The sequence below is a fragment of the Labrus bergylta genome, chromosome 12 (genome assembly GCF_963930695.1).
Source record: "Labrus bergylta chromosome 12, fLabBer1.1, whole genome shotgun sequence".
NCBI lineage: Eukaryota > Metazoa > Chordata > Actinopteri > Labriformes > Labridae > Labrus > Labrus bergylta.
The window spans coordinates 6,338,543-6,360,007 of record NC_089206.1 but is presented as its reverse complement, the minus strand read 5'-3'; the positions used below and the strand labels follow the sequence as shown (position 1 = coordinate 6,360,007).

General features: G+C 43.1%; 1 protein-coding gene across 1 annotated transcript in view; it reads left to right on the top strand.

Annotated features, from left to right (window-relative positions):
- Positions 1-21,465, top strand: part of plxna2 (plexin A2) — a 208,994-nt gene that overhangs the window by 22,323 nt on the left and 165,206 nt on the right. The window contains 2 exon segments of the mRNA XM_065960873.1: positions 6,641-7,977; positions 13,601-13,783. Coding sequence (XP_065816945.1) covers positions 6,778-7,977; positions 13,601-13,783 — 1,383 coding nt within the window. The 5' untranslated portion in view covers positions 6,641-6,777.

The following is a 21,465-nucleotide window of genomic DNA, read 5'->3' as shown; positions in this document are numbered from 1 at the left end:
TTTGCATCCCTTCACATATAGCTTTCATAATACCAGCATATTAACTGTAAGACTGACAGAATAGTACTGCACGGGGTCAACATGTCATGGAATAGCGAAGGCCCTTTTGGTTGATAAGATGTATATGGCGTCAATCAAAGAGCCTCTTTCACTTCCAATCTGTGCGTGAGCTGAGGTAAATATCTGATCCCGTGGCCTCCATAGACCCTCCCGCTCTGTTTGTTTTCCTCGCCCGCTGTGGATTCCCTTCTCTCTTGCTGAGCCCCTTTACAATTTAGATTTATGGAAATGCGTCCTAATGGAAAGCAGCTTCCGAAGGATGACAGGCAGAGATGATGAGGCGTACACCTCGTATAGCTTCTGGTAGTGGAGCTGCTTTGAGAAGATCAGACCTCGGGATTCCACCTCAGATTTAATAGGAGGACTACAAGGGGGCTGTTAGTTGTGTCAGCAGCAGCAAGGATTGAGAAAATAAGTGTGATAATTTATGTATGTCTATGGCGGATATGTGTCTGAGCACCCATGTCTATGTGCACATGCCTTTGATTTTGGGGGCGGATGTGTGCATATCCGAGCTTGTATAAGAGCACAAGAGTGACTGTGTGCACGCCTGTGTTTAGAGGACGTGGCGGCTGTAGGAGGGGGAAACATTAGAATAACAATGACTTTGTAATCTCTCCTGGTGGATGTCACAGGTTTAATGTGTTATGCCAGCGTGTGTTTATTCTAACAAGAGTTTTGAAGTGCGTGCAGCAGAAGAGGGAGCTCGGCAGAGACGGGGTTAAAGGAAAGATTAGATACACGTGCCCCTTGTTTGCATTCAGGGATAAGCCTCTATGCTGAGAGACTATTATTTCAAAGTAATGATGACAGACTTTTTTTTTGTGAATCAGCTCAAAGGGTGTGTGTGTGTGTGAAGGGTGTTTTGAATATTCCTTTTCATGCATTCATTAAAAGCCAAAGTTCTGAGGGGCCTAAAAAACTGAACGACGCACTGCTTGTCAATGGGCACATTTCGCTGAAAGGCAATTGAAGGCCTTGCTGCAGGGCTTCTAAACTCGGTTGGTCACGAGCAAGTGCGCTGATATGGGTCACTAACAAAGATAGTGCTATTAAAGCGTGGATGCAGAGTGCTCAGCTAGAGTGCCCTTAGAGCACGCGCTTAATTGTGGACAAGTGCACATTAATTTACTAAGTACCACTAAATTAAAGCTCTTTCCCGCTGCCGCTCACAGCCTATAGCACATGTTGTCTAAATATAAACGAAAATCAGATCCCAAACAGATGTGTTTATACTTGATGTCAGAAATGATTTTTTTTAAGCATTAGGGTTCCTCAGTTAATGCAGTAATCAAATTTACACAGAACATTGCAAAAAGTCATATCTCATGACTTTTTTACATCAAGAACAGTTTTTGACAGCAATCATTGCTGTATCATTAACAAGGAATGAATCCACCATGACATGAGCATGGACTTTCCAACAGTGACAAGAAGAAAACTCAAACAGGCAGAAACCTCGAACAGAGCCAGATTCAGTTCTGCACGGCCATTAACTGTGACTCGCTTGGTCTGGCTAGTGTGATAGAAAGAGAGAGATCAGGCTGAGACGGTACGATTAATCAAAAAGGAAAAGTTTAGACCTTTCTCTTAGAAGTACAGAGTCTGCCTCATGGTAGATGATTGCAAAGGAGAGGGATCTTGATGATAGAAGACTCTGCCTCCCATATTACTTTTGGAGACACAAGGGACCACAAGCAAGCCCCCGCGTTCAGGAGAGCCAATCATCTAATGGGGTGACAGGGCACTTAATCAAATTTGGGTTCCTGACTGTGCAGATATTTTTAGATAAGAAGAATGATTTTAAGTTCTTAACTTGATTTTAAAACGAGTAATGGCAGAAAATGTAATTTGGGAGAGTTGTTTTCTTTTTTCCTCGTTCTTGTGAGTACACACTGAGTCATTTTGTCCAGCTGGAGAGTCTTTAGAGACTTGTTAAAGCAGCTGGATTAAATCTCTATCAAAGTGCCAGAAACGTGATTTTGTTGTCACAAAAAAAGGAACATTAGGCTTAATTGACTCCCTCACCACACCACAGGAAACCATGCAGAGAAATTATAGCAGCTAGTTAAGGTTCTTTTGGTTTTCTCTACTGTTTTGATGCTGTGTCATTTTCCTTCTGGTGGCTGGAAGTATGGATAGATGAAGACGAGATGTGTTCAGTTTTCTTGAATGCCAAGAGATAGAGCTGGCACCTGAGCAGAGAAATCTATTCCATTGAGACAAAAGGAAGTATAAATATCACTCCAGCTCAACAACTCAAGATGCCAGCGAGTCCTCTCATTATCTCTGCTCTTGATAGCGGCAAAGAGAGAAGACTAATGGACTAACCTCTGCTGCTAATCGCTTTTTTATAGGCTCCTATAGAAGAAGATCTTCCTTTAGGGGAGATTAAAGTTTCTATTTTTACTGTGCCACTGCTTCTCCTACCCTGCAATGAGAACGTGTTTCACAATTTCTTTTTTATACCTTCAATTTCCTTGACTAGCTGGTTTTGTTAAATTGTGTTCCAAGTTGTCTCTTTCATTTTGAGCATATCACATTTACTTGAGCATTAAGATTTCACGGTTTACATTAATCATCCAGGGAATAACACATTAATCCCAGGCATGAAATCACAATCTCCCATTTCCTTTTTTTCCTGTCCCACAACAGTGGATTTAGCACCGTAAACGGATTTTTGGTTTATGTTCTTTATCTTTTGCAATACAATTGCTGTAAATATGAATTTAGGAGATCAGGCATATTTGGCTGCATTGTTAAGAAGCTTAGTATGTTGGGATGAAAAAGGGGGGGGGGGGGGGGAATCCAAAGGCACAAAGGCAGAAGACCTGATGCCTATTCCAGGGTGATAAAGGTTTAGAGAAGCTCCTTCTCCAGAGGCCTCCTTCCTCCAGTCTGTTCTATCCTGATTCAGTTTTCTGGCTGCTGAACCGCCCCTCTGGCAATTGTGTCCCCATCCGTCAGTGATGCTTTGCATTGCTTATCATTTCACATTTCCTCATATCTGGCCCCTGCCTATTTATTCTGCTGCTTTTTGAGCATCTTTCCATGAGATAATCGGCCATAATGCATGCAGTTCCCTTTGACCACAGTTGGCACAGTTGCTTCCTTCTTGCACGGCGGCTGGGGAAATAAACCAGCATTTCATCTTTGGGAGCCACAAACGGGGGCACAGTGGCAGAGCACAGGCGGCCAATGGGACAAGTTTGTTTAACAAGGCCTCAGTAGCAGCCTCGCTAAGTGTGCCAACATAATGTTTTCTGCTCCTGACTATTCATTATGAAAGTTTTGCACACACACAAAAAAAAAAAAGGATTTTGCCCGAGCCAGCATCACAGCTTGCGTGTGTGCTGTGAGCGTGGAGTGCTTCTCCGTCTCTCTCGACTTGATGCTCTTCCTTCTCGTTGCCTCCCCATGTCTGCCAAAAAGATTGTTAGATGAGTGTCAAAATAGAAATCTACTGACAATGACTATGATACTTTGAGTTGTTTTTTTGGAATTCCATATTCTCATGTGATGTAACACAGTGGAAGTGTTGACAGTTTGTCATCATGCCAGTCCATCTGTCTTCTTCAGTACAACGACCACAATTGTGATGCGTCAACAAACTGAACAGAACCAGGACTTGTTGTGTTTGGTGTTGTCAGAGAGAGAGAGACAACTGTTCATACACACTGTGTGGAAAAAAAATTGCTGATATTGCAAAAAAGCCAGTTGTTGTCGGAGCAGCAGCTCTGATGGTGAAAACGATTATTTCATAACTAAAGCAGCATTTCCAAATCTGCTGACTTAAGCGACCTTACTGCAATTATGTTCACTTAAGAGAGCCATCCCTCTTAATTCTGGGTCAGGAGGGAACTATGTTTAAGTATGAATCATTCCTGGTTGCATTTATATGCTAATGACCATTGTCGGTAATTCAGACTCCTCATAAACAAAAGAAAGACGTGGCTTTGAACTAAACGGCACACGGGGCTGATCTGGTGGTGTTCTTATTCTTCTCAAGGCTTCTCCTCAGCTGCACAGCATAAAGAAGTCTCTGTCAAGTGCAACAAAGAGGTGGTCGCGTAATCAACTTAAACAAAACATTCTTTACATCTGTTACCGAAAACGATGTGAATGGATAACCTCTGTGGTGCCTTTTAATTTACACCATGCAGTCACTCTCTTTCTGCCTCTGCAGCTGTTGCCACAACATGACGGGGTGAGGCATACATTTCTCCCAGTTACGGGGAAAGAAGTATAAAAGGTGAAGAAGAAAAAAGATGGGCGGGAGTCAACGTTGTATACACATATACGATTAAGGGGCGGGGGTGTAGCAGAAGCTCCAAAAGGGCAAAAGGCTGCGGGGCTCGAGTGAAAAGCTGGCTCAGCAGGAGGTTGATTATACCCACCAAAGGGGATCCACTTTGCACATCTAGCATGTACAAACTCACACACAAAGGAGCGCCGCAGCTCACAGGCAAGCTGAAAGTGAGGGTGTGTGTTGGGGGGGGGGGTCTGAACCCTCGCTGCTTTTTTAGAGGCTCTGGCACTTTTATGACCGTGCTAATAAAGTGCTTCTGGGACGGAGCACCTCCCACACCTCTGCCTGCGCACACGCCAGGAACAGCTTGACTGGGCCTTAGGAGCTGTGTTTATGGACACATGGATCAATACACTCCCTAAGGGTCTATATTTAAGTCTGAGCTGAGTAGCGTACCCGTTGATCACAGGGGGGGGGGGGGGGCATTTCCAGATTTGGAACGAGGTCTATGAAAGGGCAGACACGGTTCAGGGGTAATCCCAAATCCTAACTTGCCTTGAGCAACTTGTGCAATATCTCTACATACAACGCAACCACCCGGTCATCAGTTGCAAGAGCTCGTTAATCCCAGCCACATCTTTCACCCTTGATTCTCTGCGCCCTCACTGCTAGAAATGCAAATCTGGAGTGTGACAAACGATGCAGGGACGTCTCTGACACGTTTCGAGCCCCCCTGGCGTCCCCATGTCTTTCCCCAGTTTACCTCCTCCAGCTCCACAGTAATTACCCTTGTTTGGATCGCTACGCCTAATCATACTTGATTTTGGGATGCACTGCCATTGTCTACACTTGTTAGCCCCTCACACTGCTCGGTTCTGATTGAGTACACCGATAATGCTGAGGGAACGAGGCACACACACAGAGATAGTGTATATTTTGTTTTTTTTTATGAGGGAGCTGTGTACAGATCTAATACGGTGGTTGATTTATTTAAGGATGATTGTTGTGCCACCCGTGATTAATCCCTCTACGATCTGATCATATCAGCGGGAGATGAATAGGATAAAAGGGTAGAAAAACAACAGCGACGTTTCGAAAAAAAGAATTAATAGATTCAGTTTGTGTAAAGCTGGGCCCCCTTGAAGAGCAGAGAGCAAGGGGAGGGGTGTGTAGTAGTAGTGGCTCCCAATTTGTTCTCACTTTGTTCCAGTAATAAGATCCAGGCCTTCCTTTCCAATGGACGAGATAATTAACTCCTGGGGACAGACTGCACTGAGCTTCGTCTCATGGTTTATGGCACACATACAGAGATCTCCACAGTCCAGGCTGAGCATGGTTGCATAAATTGCGGAACTTGCTTGATGTATGTTTTGAGAGATAGATATGGAAAAGGGTGTTGGTTGATTGGTTGTGTAGTCAGAGTGGAAAATGTGGGGGATGGGTGAGCAGGCTGATCTTTTAAAGGAAAAGAGCACAGGAATTTCAACTAAGTGCCATTGTACTGTATCTCATTAGCTGGTCAACGTTTCCGATACATCCATACCTGTCTTTACCACAGGTTTTCAAACAATTCAATCACTGGTATTTCAATGAAATTATAAATGAATGAATGAAATAATGCTGAAATTGCCTGAGCTAAAAAAAAAACAACTGTAGATGCAGTGACAGTGTGCACGAGTTGGCTTGCAATTTTTGATTATAAAATAACTTCAAGGGTCCCCAATATTTGATGCCTTGGAATTCTGTTGTCATGACAACCATAGTATCTCATTTCACTTTGTGATGGTATTTTATGGTAAATCATTTTATTCTAAATAATATGTTAAGTAAGCTTAAATTCATCATAGTTTTGTTTAACAGGCAAAAAAAAATGTGTTAAATGCGTTAAAACACAATTTCCATTGACTCTGGTGAATCATTGTCCAGTGTCTAAAGCATTCTGAGTCGGTGAGCCACGTCTGTGTTATTCTCTTCTTAGAAACCCCTTGCTCAGTGTGCGACAGCCGGAGCGCTAGTATGAGTCAGGTCAGGCTAATTTCCGTTGCCTGGTTTCAACCTGCCTCTCTTTCCTGCTTTGTCCCGCTGTGTCCAGCACCACCTTTGGAATGTGCACCATAACGGTTTCCGCTCATTGTCTCTTTAAACCTCCACTACTCTTCTCCACAGCTCACCGCCTTACTGAGGTTGAACTCTGGTACTGACCTTTTCAAGCAGTGGAATCTCTAATGAAGAGTCTTTCCATTTGGTCAAATGTGTTTCCTTTTGTCGGATATGTGAGTCATGCTGTGATATCTAACACCTTTTTTTTCTCTCTCTCTCTTTCTTTTCCAGAAAAATGTGAAGACCCCTGTGAAGTTTTTGACCCGCAAGTTTAGCCTTCAACAAGTAAAAAGGAGAAGGTGTCCTCCCATCTTCCCCTCATCGATTCTTTCTGCTTGCTCTGCAGTTTTCTAGCAGGCCCGTTAAACATGGAGGGCCGGCGGGCTACACGCAGGACTTTATCACCTGAACCTAAAGTAGGAGCTACAGCTACTCTGCTGGCTCTCTGGCTCTTAGTGGTCCCTGCGTTGTGCAGTGGGCAGACATTTACTAATTTCCACCCTGAACGTCGGGATTGGGTCTTCAACCACCTGACGGTTCACCAAACCACGGGGGCATTGTATATTGGAGCAGTCAACCGTGTGTACAAGCTATCAGGCAATTTGACCCTCCTTGTTTCCCACGACACAGGCCCAGAGGACGACAACAAGGCGTGCTACCCCCCTCTGATAGTCCAGCCCTGTTCTGAGCCCCTCGTGTCTACCAACAATGTCAACAAGCTTCTGCTCATCGATTACTCCCAAAATCGGTTACTGGCCTGTGGCAGCCTCTACCAGGGAGTGTGCAAACTCCTCAGATTGGACGACCTCTTCATCTTAGTGGAGCCCTCCCACAAGAAAGAGCACTACCTCTCCAGCGTCAACCAGACTGGGACCATGTATGGAGTCATTGTGCCTTCACAAGGCCAGGATGGCACCTTGTTTATCGGCACAGCAGTGGATGGAAAACAGGACTACTTTCCTACCATCTCCAGTCGAAAGCTACCACGCGACCCGGAATCTTCTGCTATGCTTGACTATGAGTTGCACACCGACTTTGTGTCCTCGCTCATCAAGATACCATCAGACACACTGGCTCTTGTCTCCCACTTTGACATCTTCTATGTATACGGCTTTGCCAGTGGTAGCTTTGTTTACTTCCTGACCGTGCAGCCAGAGACACCAGAGAACAGCATGTCATCCAGCGGCTCCACCAGCGACCTCTTTTATACCTCTCGCATTGTCCGCCTCTGCAAAGACGATCGCAAGTTTCACTCCTACGTCTCCCTCCCCATCGGCTGTGTGAAGAACGGAGTTGAGTACCGTCTCCTGCAGGCCGCCTACCTCGGCAAGCCGGGGCGCGTTCTCGCTGCCTCGCTCAACATCAGCGCCCAGGATGATGTGCTCTTCACCATCTTCTCCAAGGGCCAGAAGCAGTTCCACCGCCCACCGGATGACTCAGCGCTGTGCGTCTTCACCATCCGAGACATTAATGCAAGAATCAAGGAGCGCCTGCAGTCCTGCTACCAGGGAGAGGGAAACCTGGAGCTCAACTGGCTGCTTGGGAAGGACGTGCAGTGCACCAAAGCGGTGAGTTAAAGTGACAGACGCAGACACACAAACATGAAGATGTACCGCAGAATGGGGTATATGGTCTCGTTTGGAAATTTTAATTAGCATTTTCCTTTTGTCCAGTTTTCCAAATGGGTAGAAACTAAAAGCAGGATCTACTGTTTTGCGTGAAGCATTTACATTCTCTCTGAGGTATAGGCAGCCCTAAACTAACAAAGAGATCCAACAATCATGTATACACTTATTTTAATGGTCTGAATTCTGCAATGATCCAACAATATCAACATCTTGTTTCGTTCCTTTATTCAAGGTACTAAACAGTAATGGAACGACCAAAGCCTCTTAATGAGTTTGGAAACTGAAGCCATTAAAGTTTGGAGGGCGGACACTGTAAAGTTAAATAAACAACAGCAGCCATAAGGAAATGCTTTTGATTGCCTTGCATAGCGTACCATCTCTTATCAAATGACTCTCACACTACATGTAATTATGTCAAATTTGCTTTGCGGTTTTGATATCAGACAACACCCCCCTTTCAAGTGTATTTCAATGCGAGGCATTCACAAAGTGGGGATGATTTATTTTTCTTGGCAATCATCAAAGTGATAAGATTTTCCTTGAGCACAATACAAACAAACAAACTCGCCCCTTCTAGAAGGAAGAGAAGAAGCAGTCGGGGGGGAGGGCTTCTGATTCATGCGTAGATCACACACAGCAGTCTTTTCCCTCTGAAAATCCCCAATTATCCTATAATACAGGGCCATGTATCTGTTACATGTTGTCAAGAAGAATTAAGTTTCTTGATATTCCCTCAATCCCAGGAGGCTACAGTCCTCTGTGCTTTCATTCTGTAATTGCTAATAGGAATTTAAGAATATTAAGAATTAATGACTTGCTAAGTATGACTAGTCAGTTACACTGTGTGTGTGTGTGTGTGTGTTTGTGTGTGTGTGTGTGTGTGTGTGTCTGCACGTATGAAGGAAAGGCATGTGAATGCAGAGTGCTGTGGTGTTGGTCTTAATGTATTTTTAGTGGTTTAATGATATCCCTACCCTCATGATGATGAGAGCCACTGATCAGCTTCCTTTGTTGCTAATCCCCCCAGGTCTCTAAATTGACCACGCTTATTAAAATCAGTAAATTCCTCATTAGCACAATGTCAGAGGTGATTGTCAAGAGTAGGGAGACATTATCCCGTACTAACGCTGTTGGGTTTTATTAGCTCTACTGAGAAGGTGGGAGAAGGAATGTAGAAAAATGGTTTTAGGAAAATTGGTGGTAGATTGTAATGACTGTTGTAAGATTGGGTTGTTTCTTGGTCCTTTGGAGCCTTAATCAGAACCTTTTCTATTGTCCTTGAAAAATTCCCAGTGTACTCGCATTGACAATTTAAACTGGCAGACAATTTCCTTTGACATTTCCTTCAGGGTTGGAGGTTCAATTGCTGTTGTGTTACCACTGTGTTGAAGGCTGCTAGTCCTGTAAATGGACTTTGACAAATTCTTGTCATTTCACTTCTTCAACAACTGAAAACACAATGACCACTGAAAATACATATAGAATTCTGACCATCTTTCAATTCAAGATAACATCATACCCGGTTCGGTAAAGTTATCAACAGCTAATATCAACATGCAGCTGTTTACTAGATAACATTACTAGCTGTGAAGTGGCTAGAAGCTAACAGCAACTTTTGGTGGTGTTGAGAGACACACAAAAAAAGGCATACATTATTAGCAAACATAACATTAGGTAGGAATTTCTTCTAAGCTGACAAATGTTTTATTAGCTATCGAATGTTAGCGAGGAAGAATCGAAACGCTAACTAGGAAGCGGGTTATTGCTAGCCTTAGCTAGCTGATGGCTTTTCAAATCTGCTTTTTTTCCGCCCTGCATTTGAGATAAAGCCAGATGTTTTTTTGTCGTTCAGTTAGTCATTTATAAGGAACTGGTGAAATGATAATAATGGTCAGATTATGTAGTTTTACATAATAACAGCAATTTAGCTTCTCTCCTTGAGTGTGATATCAGAGGAAAATGTCCAAAGCTGCTTTTTGCACTCCATGTTTTTGAGCAAGCAGTCCCAAAAGCATTTTGCTCTACTTTTACATGATACACCACGGATATGCTTGCTTTTTAAGTGTATCCACAGACGTAAGAAGATGTAAAACACAGTATTAAGAGCATGTCTTCACACTCATTGAGCAGCCAATAAATCCATAGTGTAATATGGATTATGCAGATAGATGGCATCGGATGAAGAACCCATACAAGCCCATACAAATTACATTAAACAAGTGGATATGTCAAGCATGCTTATGTTGTCTGCTTGCTGTTAAATCCCCTACTCAGGCGCTAAGGCTGCTTAGAAGAGCATGTACGCTTTCCCTTAAATAAAAATGTTCTCAAATCTCTGTGTGCGTCACAATGTCTGAGATCCATCAGAATATGAAGTGAATCAGGTCAGACCAACCAGAGCGATGTGTCTTTGCTGAACCAAACCTCGTTTGGTTTTCCGAGTAAATTACACATGCATTCCCAGTGCTTTTACCGCCATTCTTTTGCTAACAGCAGGTAGCCAGTGAACTCAAAGAAAGGAACCTTAATTATAGCCTCAGTTCCCATTCCCTTCTTGCAGACATTTAACTATACCCTTACATGCAGGCCAAGGCTAAGGCTGGGAACGGATCTGAGGCTGAGCCAGGGGATTCAGACACAGCAGCCAATCAAAGATTTATCACCCAGCCGTCCAGCCTTCTGCCATCTGGAGATTCACACCATCTCTGTAGTCGCTCCTGAGAAGGAGAGAGAGCCGTGACGGGATTCTTTCTGTATCTGGCTGTCTCTCTCTGACTAACACTATCATCCTGTCTCGCTTTTTGCTCATGCCCCAACGACTAATTAACCAGTCGTGAGAGCAAAGGGGAACTGGTATTGATAACACTGATAGACCCTGAGAGGGGACCTCTGAGAGCTAATATCCTGTCACATCCAAATCATCCCTTATTCAAATTCAAACCCAAATGGAAAAATTGAAGCAATTGTTTAACAAGATTATAGGCTGCATTTGAAACAGCTTCTTCACCATAGATTTAACATCATACTGTATTGTGTGGCTGTTCGATAAGGCTTAATCACTCGGGGTTACAGTCTATTTTTGTCCCACCAAAGCTCTGCTAAAGATAACCAATGTAATTTATATCACATGAAACAGACGGAGACATGGCAAATCTTTATTTCTTCACTTCTTGGGAGATTTGTGATAAGGCAGGGCAAAAAAAAAAAAAAAAATCCCGAAACTAATCTGCAACTAGGTGAAGAAGAAAAACTCAAATACATGGAGACCAGGGGGATTTGATTTGGCTGCCAAGTCTGCTTAGTGCACATCATCTAAACAATCTAGATGTAATCAGAACCAAATGCTTTGGGGCCAAACAGACCAGATGTGGAAATAGCTGCCTGCATTTAAGGGAGTAGCTATTGATAAGCCAGTGTCTGGAACTCAAGGCTGTTTCTCAAGGCTCTCCCTTCTGATCCATTGTGTGTGTCCTTGTCTAATGGGCATATGTTTAAAGGCATTAAGCAGTTATATATGGTACATTTGATTCTGTAACCATGAGCGAAAATAATAATGTAAGCTCTTTTCCTAGTTTAGATACAGCAGTGGAGTACCCCTTAGCATTCTGAGCTATTTTGGTCAAAGGAAAGTAAAGGAAATGCCATAAAGTGGGGGGCGTGACTGTTAGAGCCAAAGCGATTATTCCCTGTCAGCATTATTGCTTTTTACTCTGCTCATGAAAATCTGCGTACAGTAGTGCTGAAAGGTTTTACAGCCACGGTGCGTTGTGTGCAGGAAGAAGCTGAAATGCCTTCAGAGTGGGAAATGTCTCTCAACATAACATCCTGACGGGGATGTAGACCGGAGTGAGACAGAGAGGAGACAGATGAGAAGGAGATGGAGTGACAGAACGAGCATTAATGAGTTAGGGTTAAAGAGAGGGAGTATACATATACGGAGGGAGTTTTTTGAGTAGAAGACTATAGCATATATACTACATGGAAGTAGTTCTAGGATGAAGCCTGCCTGCCCATCTTGCTTTTAATCCACATGGCACTTTGAGGCCACTGCCACTCACGCTGTGTCAGCTGACCTGATTCAACACTCGACCACTATCTTGCATCACACCACATCTTATCTGATTTGAGACAGACTACAGGGTAGAGTAAAGTCTTCACTTCAAAGCAGAACGCAGTACGTCAATATCTTTCTGATCTTTTAGCAAGACCATCACATAATAAAACATCATATCTGATTTAGTGAATAATATAAAATGCCCTTAAAAAGCTAAAGCACAGGGTTAAGGTAACGATCCGTTTTGGTGTCAGTTTAACTTTTTAACAGTTATCTAACAATACCCCGATTCATTCACGCACCATGGGGTCATTAAGTAGGGACACATTTTGTCATATTGGCAGGGAAATCTGTTTGGAGTGGCATTTTCTTCAATGGACTATCATTATTTGGCACCAGCGTTTAGATAATTATACCACACAAGTCAGGGTGAAAATTTGCCGTATGGATATTTTGGACGACATGTCGTATGGATGTTTTTTCCTGCCCCCTATAATGATTTGTTTTCAGAGGAAAAACTCTCATCCTTCCACTTTGTTTATGATCATCCTTGAACCTTCACTTCCTCAACTGCCTGTTAGCTGCTTTGTCAGTCACCGACGGCAGTGGCAGGCATAAAATGTAATTTAGTGATCAATCTATTCAATTTTCTTCGCCTGATGGGCTTCTTTGCTTTTTTAGGTCATATAGATGCGTCATGATTATTTCAGTCGATTATATAACCAGATATAAACTCTCAAGTATTTCAAGCAGGATACACAACAAATACTTACGCACTTAATAAGGCTTCATGCAAATGTGTTCTGATGAATGGGTGACTACAGCTCATTGCATCTCTTTACTCACATGAATATTTTAGGGTTGCATGTTTATCAGGCAGTTTTTTTTTTTTTCCACAGCGCGCTCATAGTTATCATGCGGTGTGTGTCTTCCTGCAGAGGTGTGATGATAGGCTGGGGTAATGAGCCACGGTGAGAGCAAGGTGGAGCTCAGTCAGGCAGAGCTGAAAACATGTCTGCCAAGTGGAACAGAAAGGCAAACGTTTGTCTGGCCGAGAGACTCGTCCGCGCACCTCCACCTCGCTCTGACCTCCCTCCCTCCCTCTGTCTCTCTCTCTCTGTCTATCTGTCTCTCTCAGCCTCACCTCTCTCACCCACCCTTCAGACGCTCTCTGACACTGCTGCTATTTCCACAACTTTGACCATCGCTCTCTGCCTCTGTCTCAGTCTGTCACCTTCATCTTTCCTCCTTACTGAGCTGTCTTCTTCTATAACGCTCGGCGCCTCAGCCTCTCCACTTTCCACTCTCTTAATGTCTTATTCCCAAAGTTGGTTCTATTTTTGTCGCTCCCTCCTCGTGCGGTACATTTCATGTCAAGGGTTTCTATGTATAATGTGACACATTTTGTCTCAAAGTCATGATCACCTTTTGATTTGAATTATTTTTCTCTGTTACAGTTTCATTGACATTATTTCCATCTATAACTTCTGTTTTCCTCTCTGTCTGTAGCCGGTGCCAATTGACGACTCTTTCTGCGGTCTGGACATCAACCAGCCACTCGGTGGGTCTCAGCTGGTGACCGGTCACACTCTCTACACCGAGACTCGGGACCGCATGACATCTGTCACCTCCTATGTCTACAATGGCTACTGTGTTGCCTTTGTAGGCACAAAGAGTGGTCGTCTAAAGAAGGTGAGTACCGACTCATATACTCCTCCTACCACTCAGCAGTTAAAGTCCTGTTTCAAGCGATTTCCACACTCTTCATCATCGTGAAGACCCAAGCACTCGGGCTCTCCGTTGGTCCAAGGGGCACAGACATCGTGAAGTGGCCCTATATCCATGCAGATGGATCATGGTCACAGGGAACTTATCTCTTCAATATTTAATGCCTGCTGTCAAAGCGTCTGAGAGGGCTAATGTGCGATGGCCGGCTCACTGTAGTGGTCATTACCAGTTCCTTGTTAAGCGAGCCCCAGTGTCGCAGTGTTGAGTAACCTGCACAGGCCCATTAATTTTAATAGGCACCTTTCTGCCTGTGGCCCACTGAGAGGCAAGAGAGATAGCAGGCCACAGTGCTAAAAAACCCCTAGCCTTGGTTGGAGAATGCAGACACCTCAGAGGGGCTATGGGCTGCTGGCCAGTTAATAATGATATATTTTGCACCCCATCTTCAGGGAAAAGGTAGAAGATGAGGTTTTTCACTGACAGGATTGAATAGTGAGGACAGCGGGGTGGTATCCGTTGGGTTTGGATGATGTGAGGAGTGAGATTGTCAATCAAAAGTTATTTTTTTCGCTGATAAATTTAGAACAGCTGTTGCACCGTTTTGGCTCTGAAATCATCCTGAAGAGGGCTGTGATTATATGGCAACAGGTAAAATGTGAATAAAGTGTTTGAATGTAGGTGGCATGTGTTGTTGAGTTGATGGTACTGTGGAAAGTATAAACCAAACAAAAGTTAGATTTGAATTATCACTGAATCGTTTTAGTGCTTTTATTTTGTTTAGCAAATATGTATAAAGTTCTCCGTTTCCAGCTTTCTTAATGTAAGGATTGCTGCATTTTGTCACTTGTGAATGAAAGTTTTAAGTTTTAAACTGTTTGTTTGACCTACATATCAATATGAATATGTCACCTTTGACCCTGGGAAATTGTGATGAGCATTTTTCACAACTTTCTGCCATTTATAGAATCAACTATATTGATTATTCGTCAAATGATTGTCAGATTAGGTGATATCAAAAACGATGGTTTGTTGCAGCCCTAGTGGGTGCATTTTTGTCACAATAGTTTTGTCTTACACACTGACGATGCATTCTAGACTACATTTGGACAGCTGGTTGAAGGATTTGTCAGTATCACTTGGCTCCTCCTTGCATGGGGCTGCCTGTTGGAGTGGCAGCAGGAGTGTGTCACAGAGCCATAACCGGCTCATATAGTCATCCCTCCCCCTACTAACAGCTGCACGAGGCTCAGTGGAAGATATTGAAAAAGGAAAGAGAGTTGCTAAAAACCAATCTGATACCTCTTTTGGCAAGCTCTGTGTTATTCCAAGGCTGGCACTTCAACACAAATGGCGTCTGTCTGGGTTATTTTGGTCTCCGCCTATTCATAATTAAATCAATACACCAATCAGGCTGTGGTAGGGAGAATATTCATCCCATGTAATCCCCTGTTTGAGCTGTTTAATATTTTAGCATCTTTCCTTACTTGGTTAAATGAGACGAGACAGAAAAGAGTGTTATTCCTCTCTGTGCTGCTGTTGCTTGCATATTGTCTTCATCTCACTGCTTCCTGCCACACTCTTGTCTGGAGCTGCCGCCTGCCTTCTATCCATGCAAAGTAGCCTCGCATGCTGCTGTGTACTTAGTCTCACTCCTCAGAGGGGCATGACTGTAACCACAGTAACGCTAACGTAGCGGGGAGGAAGGCAGGATATGGGCACCTACAGCTCGGGTGCCATGGTCCGACGGCCAGAGCAGGAAAACCTTGTAGAGCGCTCAGACACAGAAACTGATCCTCATCACAGCAAGACTAAAATCTCAGACCACTTGCAGTAAGAGAACATATTAGCAAGCTTCCCTTTAATGACTTTCTTTTTTGATTTATTATTTGGTTATCATCCTTTTTTCTATCAAGAAGCACAGCTCGTTTATTTTATTCTAAAAGTACTCTTAAATATTAATCAGTATGTCTCTAATCTTGAGTATTTTTGAGATTTGAGAGGAGTAATCAGTGTGAAGAGAAATCATTGTTTATTTCTGTGAGCTACAAACATAGAATTCTTGTGCGACAGAGCTTCTAAAACAGGACTTTGTCTGAACCCCATACGTTTGAAATCACATGGTAAAGCAAGGAGCTGCCACCCCTGTGCAGGAAATTTGCATTCAGGTACATTTTTGGACAAGGACCAGTCTTGATTTGCATGCAAGCTCATGATCATGCAAAGCAAGGACTCTCCACTTAATGTGCATGAAAGGAAAAAATGACCACAAATAGCGCAGCATCGTAGCAGTCTCGACAGTGTGGAAAAAAGACAGCATTACTTTTTTAATAGATTATGAATAATCAATAACGCTGCATGGCAGACGCTGTGTGAAGAAGACAGCTTTCACCACAGTCAGTGTTAAGGTGTACGTGTGCTTGAGTTTGTCTGAAATATGCATGTGTTTACCTTGAGAGTGTTATCCTTTTACTCCCTTGGGTGTCACAGGTAGGGCAGGGGGGATAGGGTGACCTGATGAGCCCCGGCTGCAGCTCCCCTGCAGAAGGCTGATAAGCTCCTACAGAATTGTGTCAAAGACATAGATGGGGATGCTGCAGACTTCCTTCAGATCAGAGCATGACATGGCTATAGGCTGACAAGATGCTTCGCTGATGATACGCTTCTATACCTTTATGTCTTCCATGCAACCAAGGGAGACAGACAGACGGGTAAAGGGAGGGGTGTTGTGGCTGGGGATTCACGGTTAGAAGGTGGGAGTCATGATGAGAAAAAATGGGAAAAAAGTAGCAAGAAGAAGTAGAGATAGAAGGTTCTGGGAGAGGGAGGAAGAGACCGTTGAAATGTGAATTTAGTGCCGCCAAAGAAACCAGGGCTGCACCGCTGCCTGTAATTGGATTGGCTCCCTTCCCAAAGAATTCCCCCCTCTCCTGCCCTCCATCTCCCGCTTCCCCATTCAATCCTGATCCACATCCCCTCCCCCTCGCCACCCTCTTGCTCTCCCTGCAGACCAGGCTGCCGTATATGCTGCTGTTTCCTGGGCTTTGGTGGAGCATTGCAAAGCAGGAGGGATACTGTTGGCGGATACTTCTGCCTGTGGCCGGCTTTTGCAGGGGATTGATGGAGGAAGAGGGGTTAAGAGGGTGAAGAGAATGCATGTACACTGGAAACAATAGCACGACAATTTGCGCCTCGCACAGCATATAAACACTCACACGTTGTGATTGTGTGTATAGGGTGTGAAGTGCTAGAATTTCACTGGGTGAATCAAACAAACCAATCTATATTTTTGCAAAGTGTTCTCATTCCCTCTACTAGGAGTGAAAGCTAGTCATACAAGAGGGATGTAGTTAATGTCTTGCATGGGTTGTAGACTTCTGGGTGGCACCCATGGAGGCAGTGATTGATTGTGGACGCCAGCAGATGTTCACCTCAGCAGAAAGCTTCTAGATGGCAATCAATAGTCTTTTTTTTTTCCTGTTACAGTAAACTATTTCCAATCAGGACCATAACCAGACCTTTGGCCCACTCTAAGCTAACATCAGAAGCTGTTTCAGTAAGCTTGTACTATAGTCCTGCCCATACGTTAATGTCCTATTTAAATTCCAGGCCTAGATTTACATTGATACTCTCAAGGCTGTATATTGCACTCACCATGCTCCATCATTCACATTATCACTCCCTTATACCCGGAGACCAATAGACCGCTACAGGGCTCTCCGGGGTCGAATTATAGAGATAGGCAATCTGTTATGCGGTGTATTCAGGATACACATTACCCAAGAATTGCATCGTCTAAATTGGAATGTGCTGTGTGGGGTTCACTTTGTGCTTGAGCATTGACTTAACCCACATGGGGACTGGGGTTGGTGGGAAGTAATGACGGAATTAAGGAAGAAGGGAGTTGCAAGGAGCACCTCCTTTGATACAGATGGAGATGAAGGGCACGAGTGCACATGTAAAATTGGAAGTTGAAAGACATTCCAACAGTAGTTGAACGCGAAGGTTAAAGCAAGCTTAGCAGAGGCACATTGAGGATTCCCTTGTTAATCAGAGTCAATTTGCAGACAGTGAGAATGAGCGTCCTCCATCATGGTTCTCTCATACAGAGCAGCATGGGGTTAAGAGCTGTTGAACCAAAGACCAAAGAGATGCATTCCCATGTGGCATCCTCTCCTGTGTTCTACATTCAACCACATTACTGAGGCCTGTATAGGTTTCCTTGGGTAAATCACAGGATGTGTATTTGAGTCATGAAGCCATATCCGTTATTTAAGTATGGCCCTATTTTAACCTGTGCTCCATGCGTCGCTTATTTTATTCAACCACAAATCATGGTGGTGAATATGAGCGGTGAATGGAAATCAGATCTTGATTAGTGGTGGCTTGTATCGGCAGTAAACCATGGATGAGAAAAAGTCTTCCGGCTCTTGATGATGTGCTGCTTTCGGCCTAATTAATTCTTCTCAGCATGCACCGATGAATAATCAGGAATTGGTTTGGATGGTGCCCCTGGCAAATGAGGGCGACAACATGAAACGATGGTTCAGGTGTTTAACTGGACAAGTCTTGTTGAACTGGTTTACACAGCCGAGGGTGGGTGGCTGAGTCACCTGGCTCCCAGACTGGCCTAAATTGCACCATGACGTGTAATGCAGAGTGTCACTGAGGGTAGCAGCTGATTGCAGGGCACAGGGTGTCACAGACTTGAAAAGCTTGTAAATGCAGGCAGCTGCTCCTATAGGACCCTGCTGGACAAGTGGTCAAAGCCCCGCACCCCCATCCTCGTTATGCTGAGTTCTCCCTCAGTGCGTCCTTTGGATTTGTCGCCTTCAAAGAGAATGCGATCTGAGAGCTTTGCCAGTCGGTTGCCTGTCAACCCAGAGGCTGCTCACCTGCTTGATCTGTGCAGCCTAGACTGTTCTGACCTGGATTTTGTATGAGGAAGAAAGAGTTGACCAAAAAAGATCTGTTGTCAGTCAGTTCTCAAACCCTTAGGCTCTGTGTTTGCTGGAAGTGGAGAAGGTCATCCAGTCATCCAAAGATAGGCAGTCGCTGAACCCAAAGTTGCTTCCAAAATTGTGTTTTCAGTCGTAAAAAAAACAACTCCTGCATGTGTGAATGCAACAAGTCAAATTTGTCATCCCTCATCTTTATCCAGATCGTTTCTTTACCCTTACCCCCCTAAAATGTCTTCCTGAAATTAGGGAGAGCCATGTGAGAAACCAGCAGTAAATATTCAGGAAAATTCACCACAGGGATGAATACATTTATATCACCCCTCCTGTTTGCAATGGGTGAGCGACCAGCATGATTTTTGTATCTGCAGTAAAGCTGCCTCTTACTCTTATCTTTGCAAGTTTTCTTTTTACCACTTAAGTTGTTGATGCTGTGAATATGTTCATTTAGATGCAGCATTGGTCTATAGCCGGAAACTGTAATTATAGCTTCCGAAGCTGTTGCTTTGTCCGCTATTTCCGCATCATCTTTTTTTTACGTCATGTCCTGCATCATTCTGCGGTGCTCTCCTGAAATTTTTCTTTCTCTATGGGAATAATCAGTATCATAGAGAAGCTCTAAGTGGAGTCCAATTGCAGTCCAAACAAGTTTGATGCAAACAGCTACCAAGTTCTCTTTATTTAATTTTGAAACTTTTTGTTGTTATTAGTTGTTCATTAGTGGCGACTTTATGGGATCGTAAATAAACAATCCAGAAGCACGAAGAATTAATCATTTTAATACCTTTATTTAACACTCATTGTCACTGCATGACTGGCATTAACCTTGAGCTGACATGAAAAGAAACACAATTACAAGTTAAAAGTGCTGTCACAATTGCTACCAGGTGAAGTTTATTTCCAATCATCATACTATAAATTGTTATTATTTTCTCCCCTGAATGCCTCCCATAATAGCCATTGAATCACTTTGTTTCAAATTGAATGGTGAGGTCCAATTATTCTCACACAGAACAAATCATTGCAAGCTTTTGTTAAACTATCGTCTTTGTTGTTTGTTTAAGGTTTAATGAAAACCCCGCAGAATTCAATACAGCTGTTTATAAAGCAGACAACTAACATTTCAAACTTCACTAAATGACAAATCGGCCAAGCTACATGGATACATAAGGAGCGTTTTGGCTGAGATGACAGCTGCCAATATGTGTCCATTACTTCCATCTTCAAAGCTCTCCCTTCTAGATTGCCTGCAATCTTTTAAATCATGTTTAACTAAGCGATGCAGCCTCAGTTTTCTTTTCCTACGGGCAACGGCTGGGAGCCAAGTGAAGCCTGCAGAAAGTACTTCTGCCAGTAAAGAACATTTTCCCCTCTCAACACAACCTGCAGCACTTTCTCTAAGACGCCGATTTAAATGTCCGACATTAAAAACAGCACTTTTACGAGGAGTGCAATTACGAATTAAAGATTTCTCTATCATTATGTGGACCTCTCGGAATCAGTACATACCAGCCATAGTCTGTAAAAAAGAAGTGGGTGTAGAAAAGATGACATCACTCGCTGTTTTCTTTTACTACAGTGTTGTAACATTGAGTTGGGAGTTTTTTGGTAGCCATCTTGTTTTTTGGAGCCAGAAGTGGCCATTTTTGGGCAAAAGGGTTGAACCAAGTTGCGACTCCCTGTGTCCTGATTTAGAGGTTGCTGTTGTAGCATCTTGTCAACCACAAAGTAGCCACATCCTAAAATATAGAGCTTCGCTCCCTTGCTTTTGGCTGTTTCACTCAAATTTGAAGTAAACTTAGAGTGAAAGTTGGTATCCATTGAGGTAAGGAGGAGTGGGATGGTTTTTTATGTCAGAAACGTCTATATAATCAAACGTCTCTCAAATCAGTGAAGTTAGCCACTGCTGATGAATAGAAATATGCATTTTATGGCATGTCTCCAATGGTCTCCATTTCAGGACAGGACAAAAAGGAAGGAAGGTGTCACAATTTTAATATGTTAATACTTAACCATAGCAAACGTACATGTTTAAATATGATACATTATCTCTTTTCAATAGTATTTTAATGATTCATTGTATAGTTTGCGCAAGAGTATACCTGAATCTTGTGGTAATTAAAAACAAATAATCCAAATTTAAGTTGCCTAGGACTTGTATTTTTGTTTCTGTGGTGTCAAAACAAGTTTGGGTATTGAGGGACTTTTACTAGAAATTAAAGGTTTAAATATCTTGGATCGTGACAACCCTAGAACTTAGACATCCATTACTTAGATAGAGTCAAAGATGCTACCTCACAGATGGTTGTTAAGCGTCTCTAAACTCTACAGCTAGACATGAAGACGTTTAGATATTTCTGTTTCGCTCTGCAATGTGTTCTAAAAAGAGTTTTGTTTCCACTGTACATTGATGACGAACTCAGTAGAACTCTTCTGTTCATAATTGTTTTAACACAGCTGTAGAAATTCTGATAAATATTTAATCGTATTTCATTGACGCAAAAGATGTTATTGACGCAAAAGGCTTTAGTATGTCTTTGGTTGGTCCATAAGAATGACTTTGATTTTAACTGACTGTGCAAGTGGGATTGTGGGCTGTGTGGGGGGTTTGAGTTTGGAATTTGTTGCCATTGGTTTTTAATTACCATACCCATCTATAGTCTAGCTAATGAGTAGCTTGTTCATTGGAGA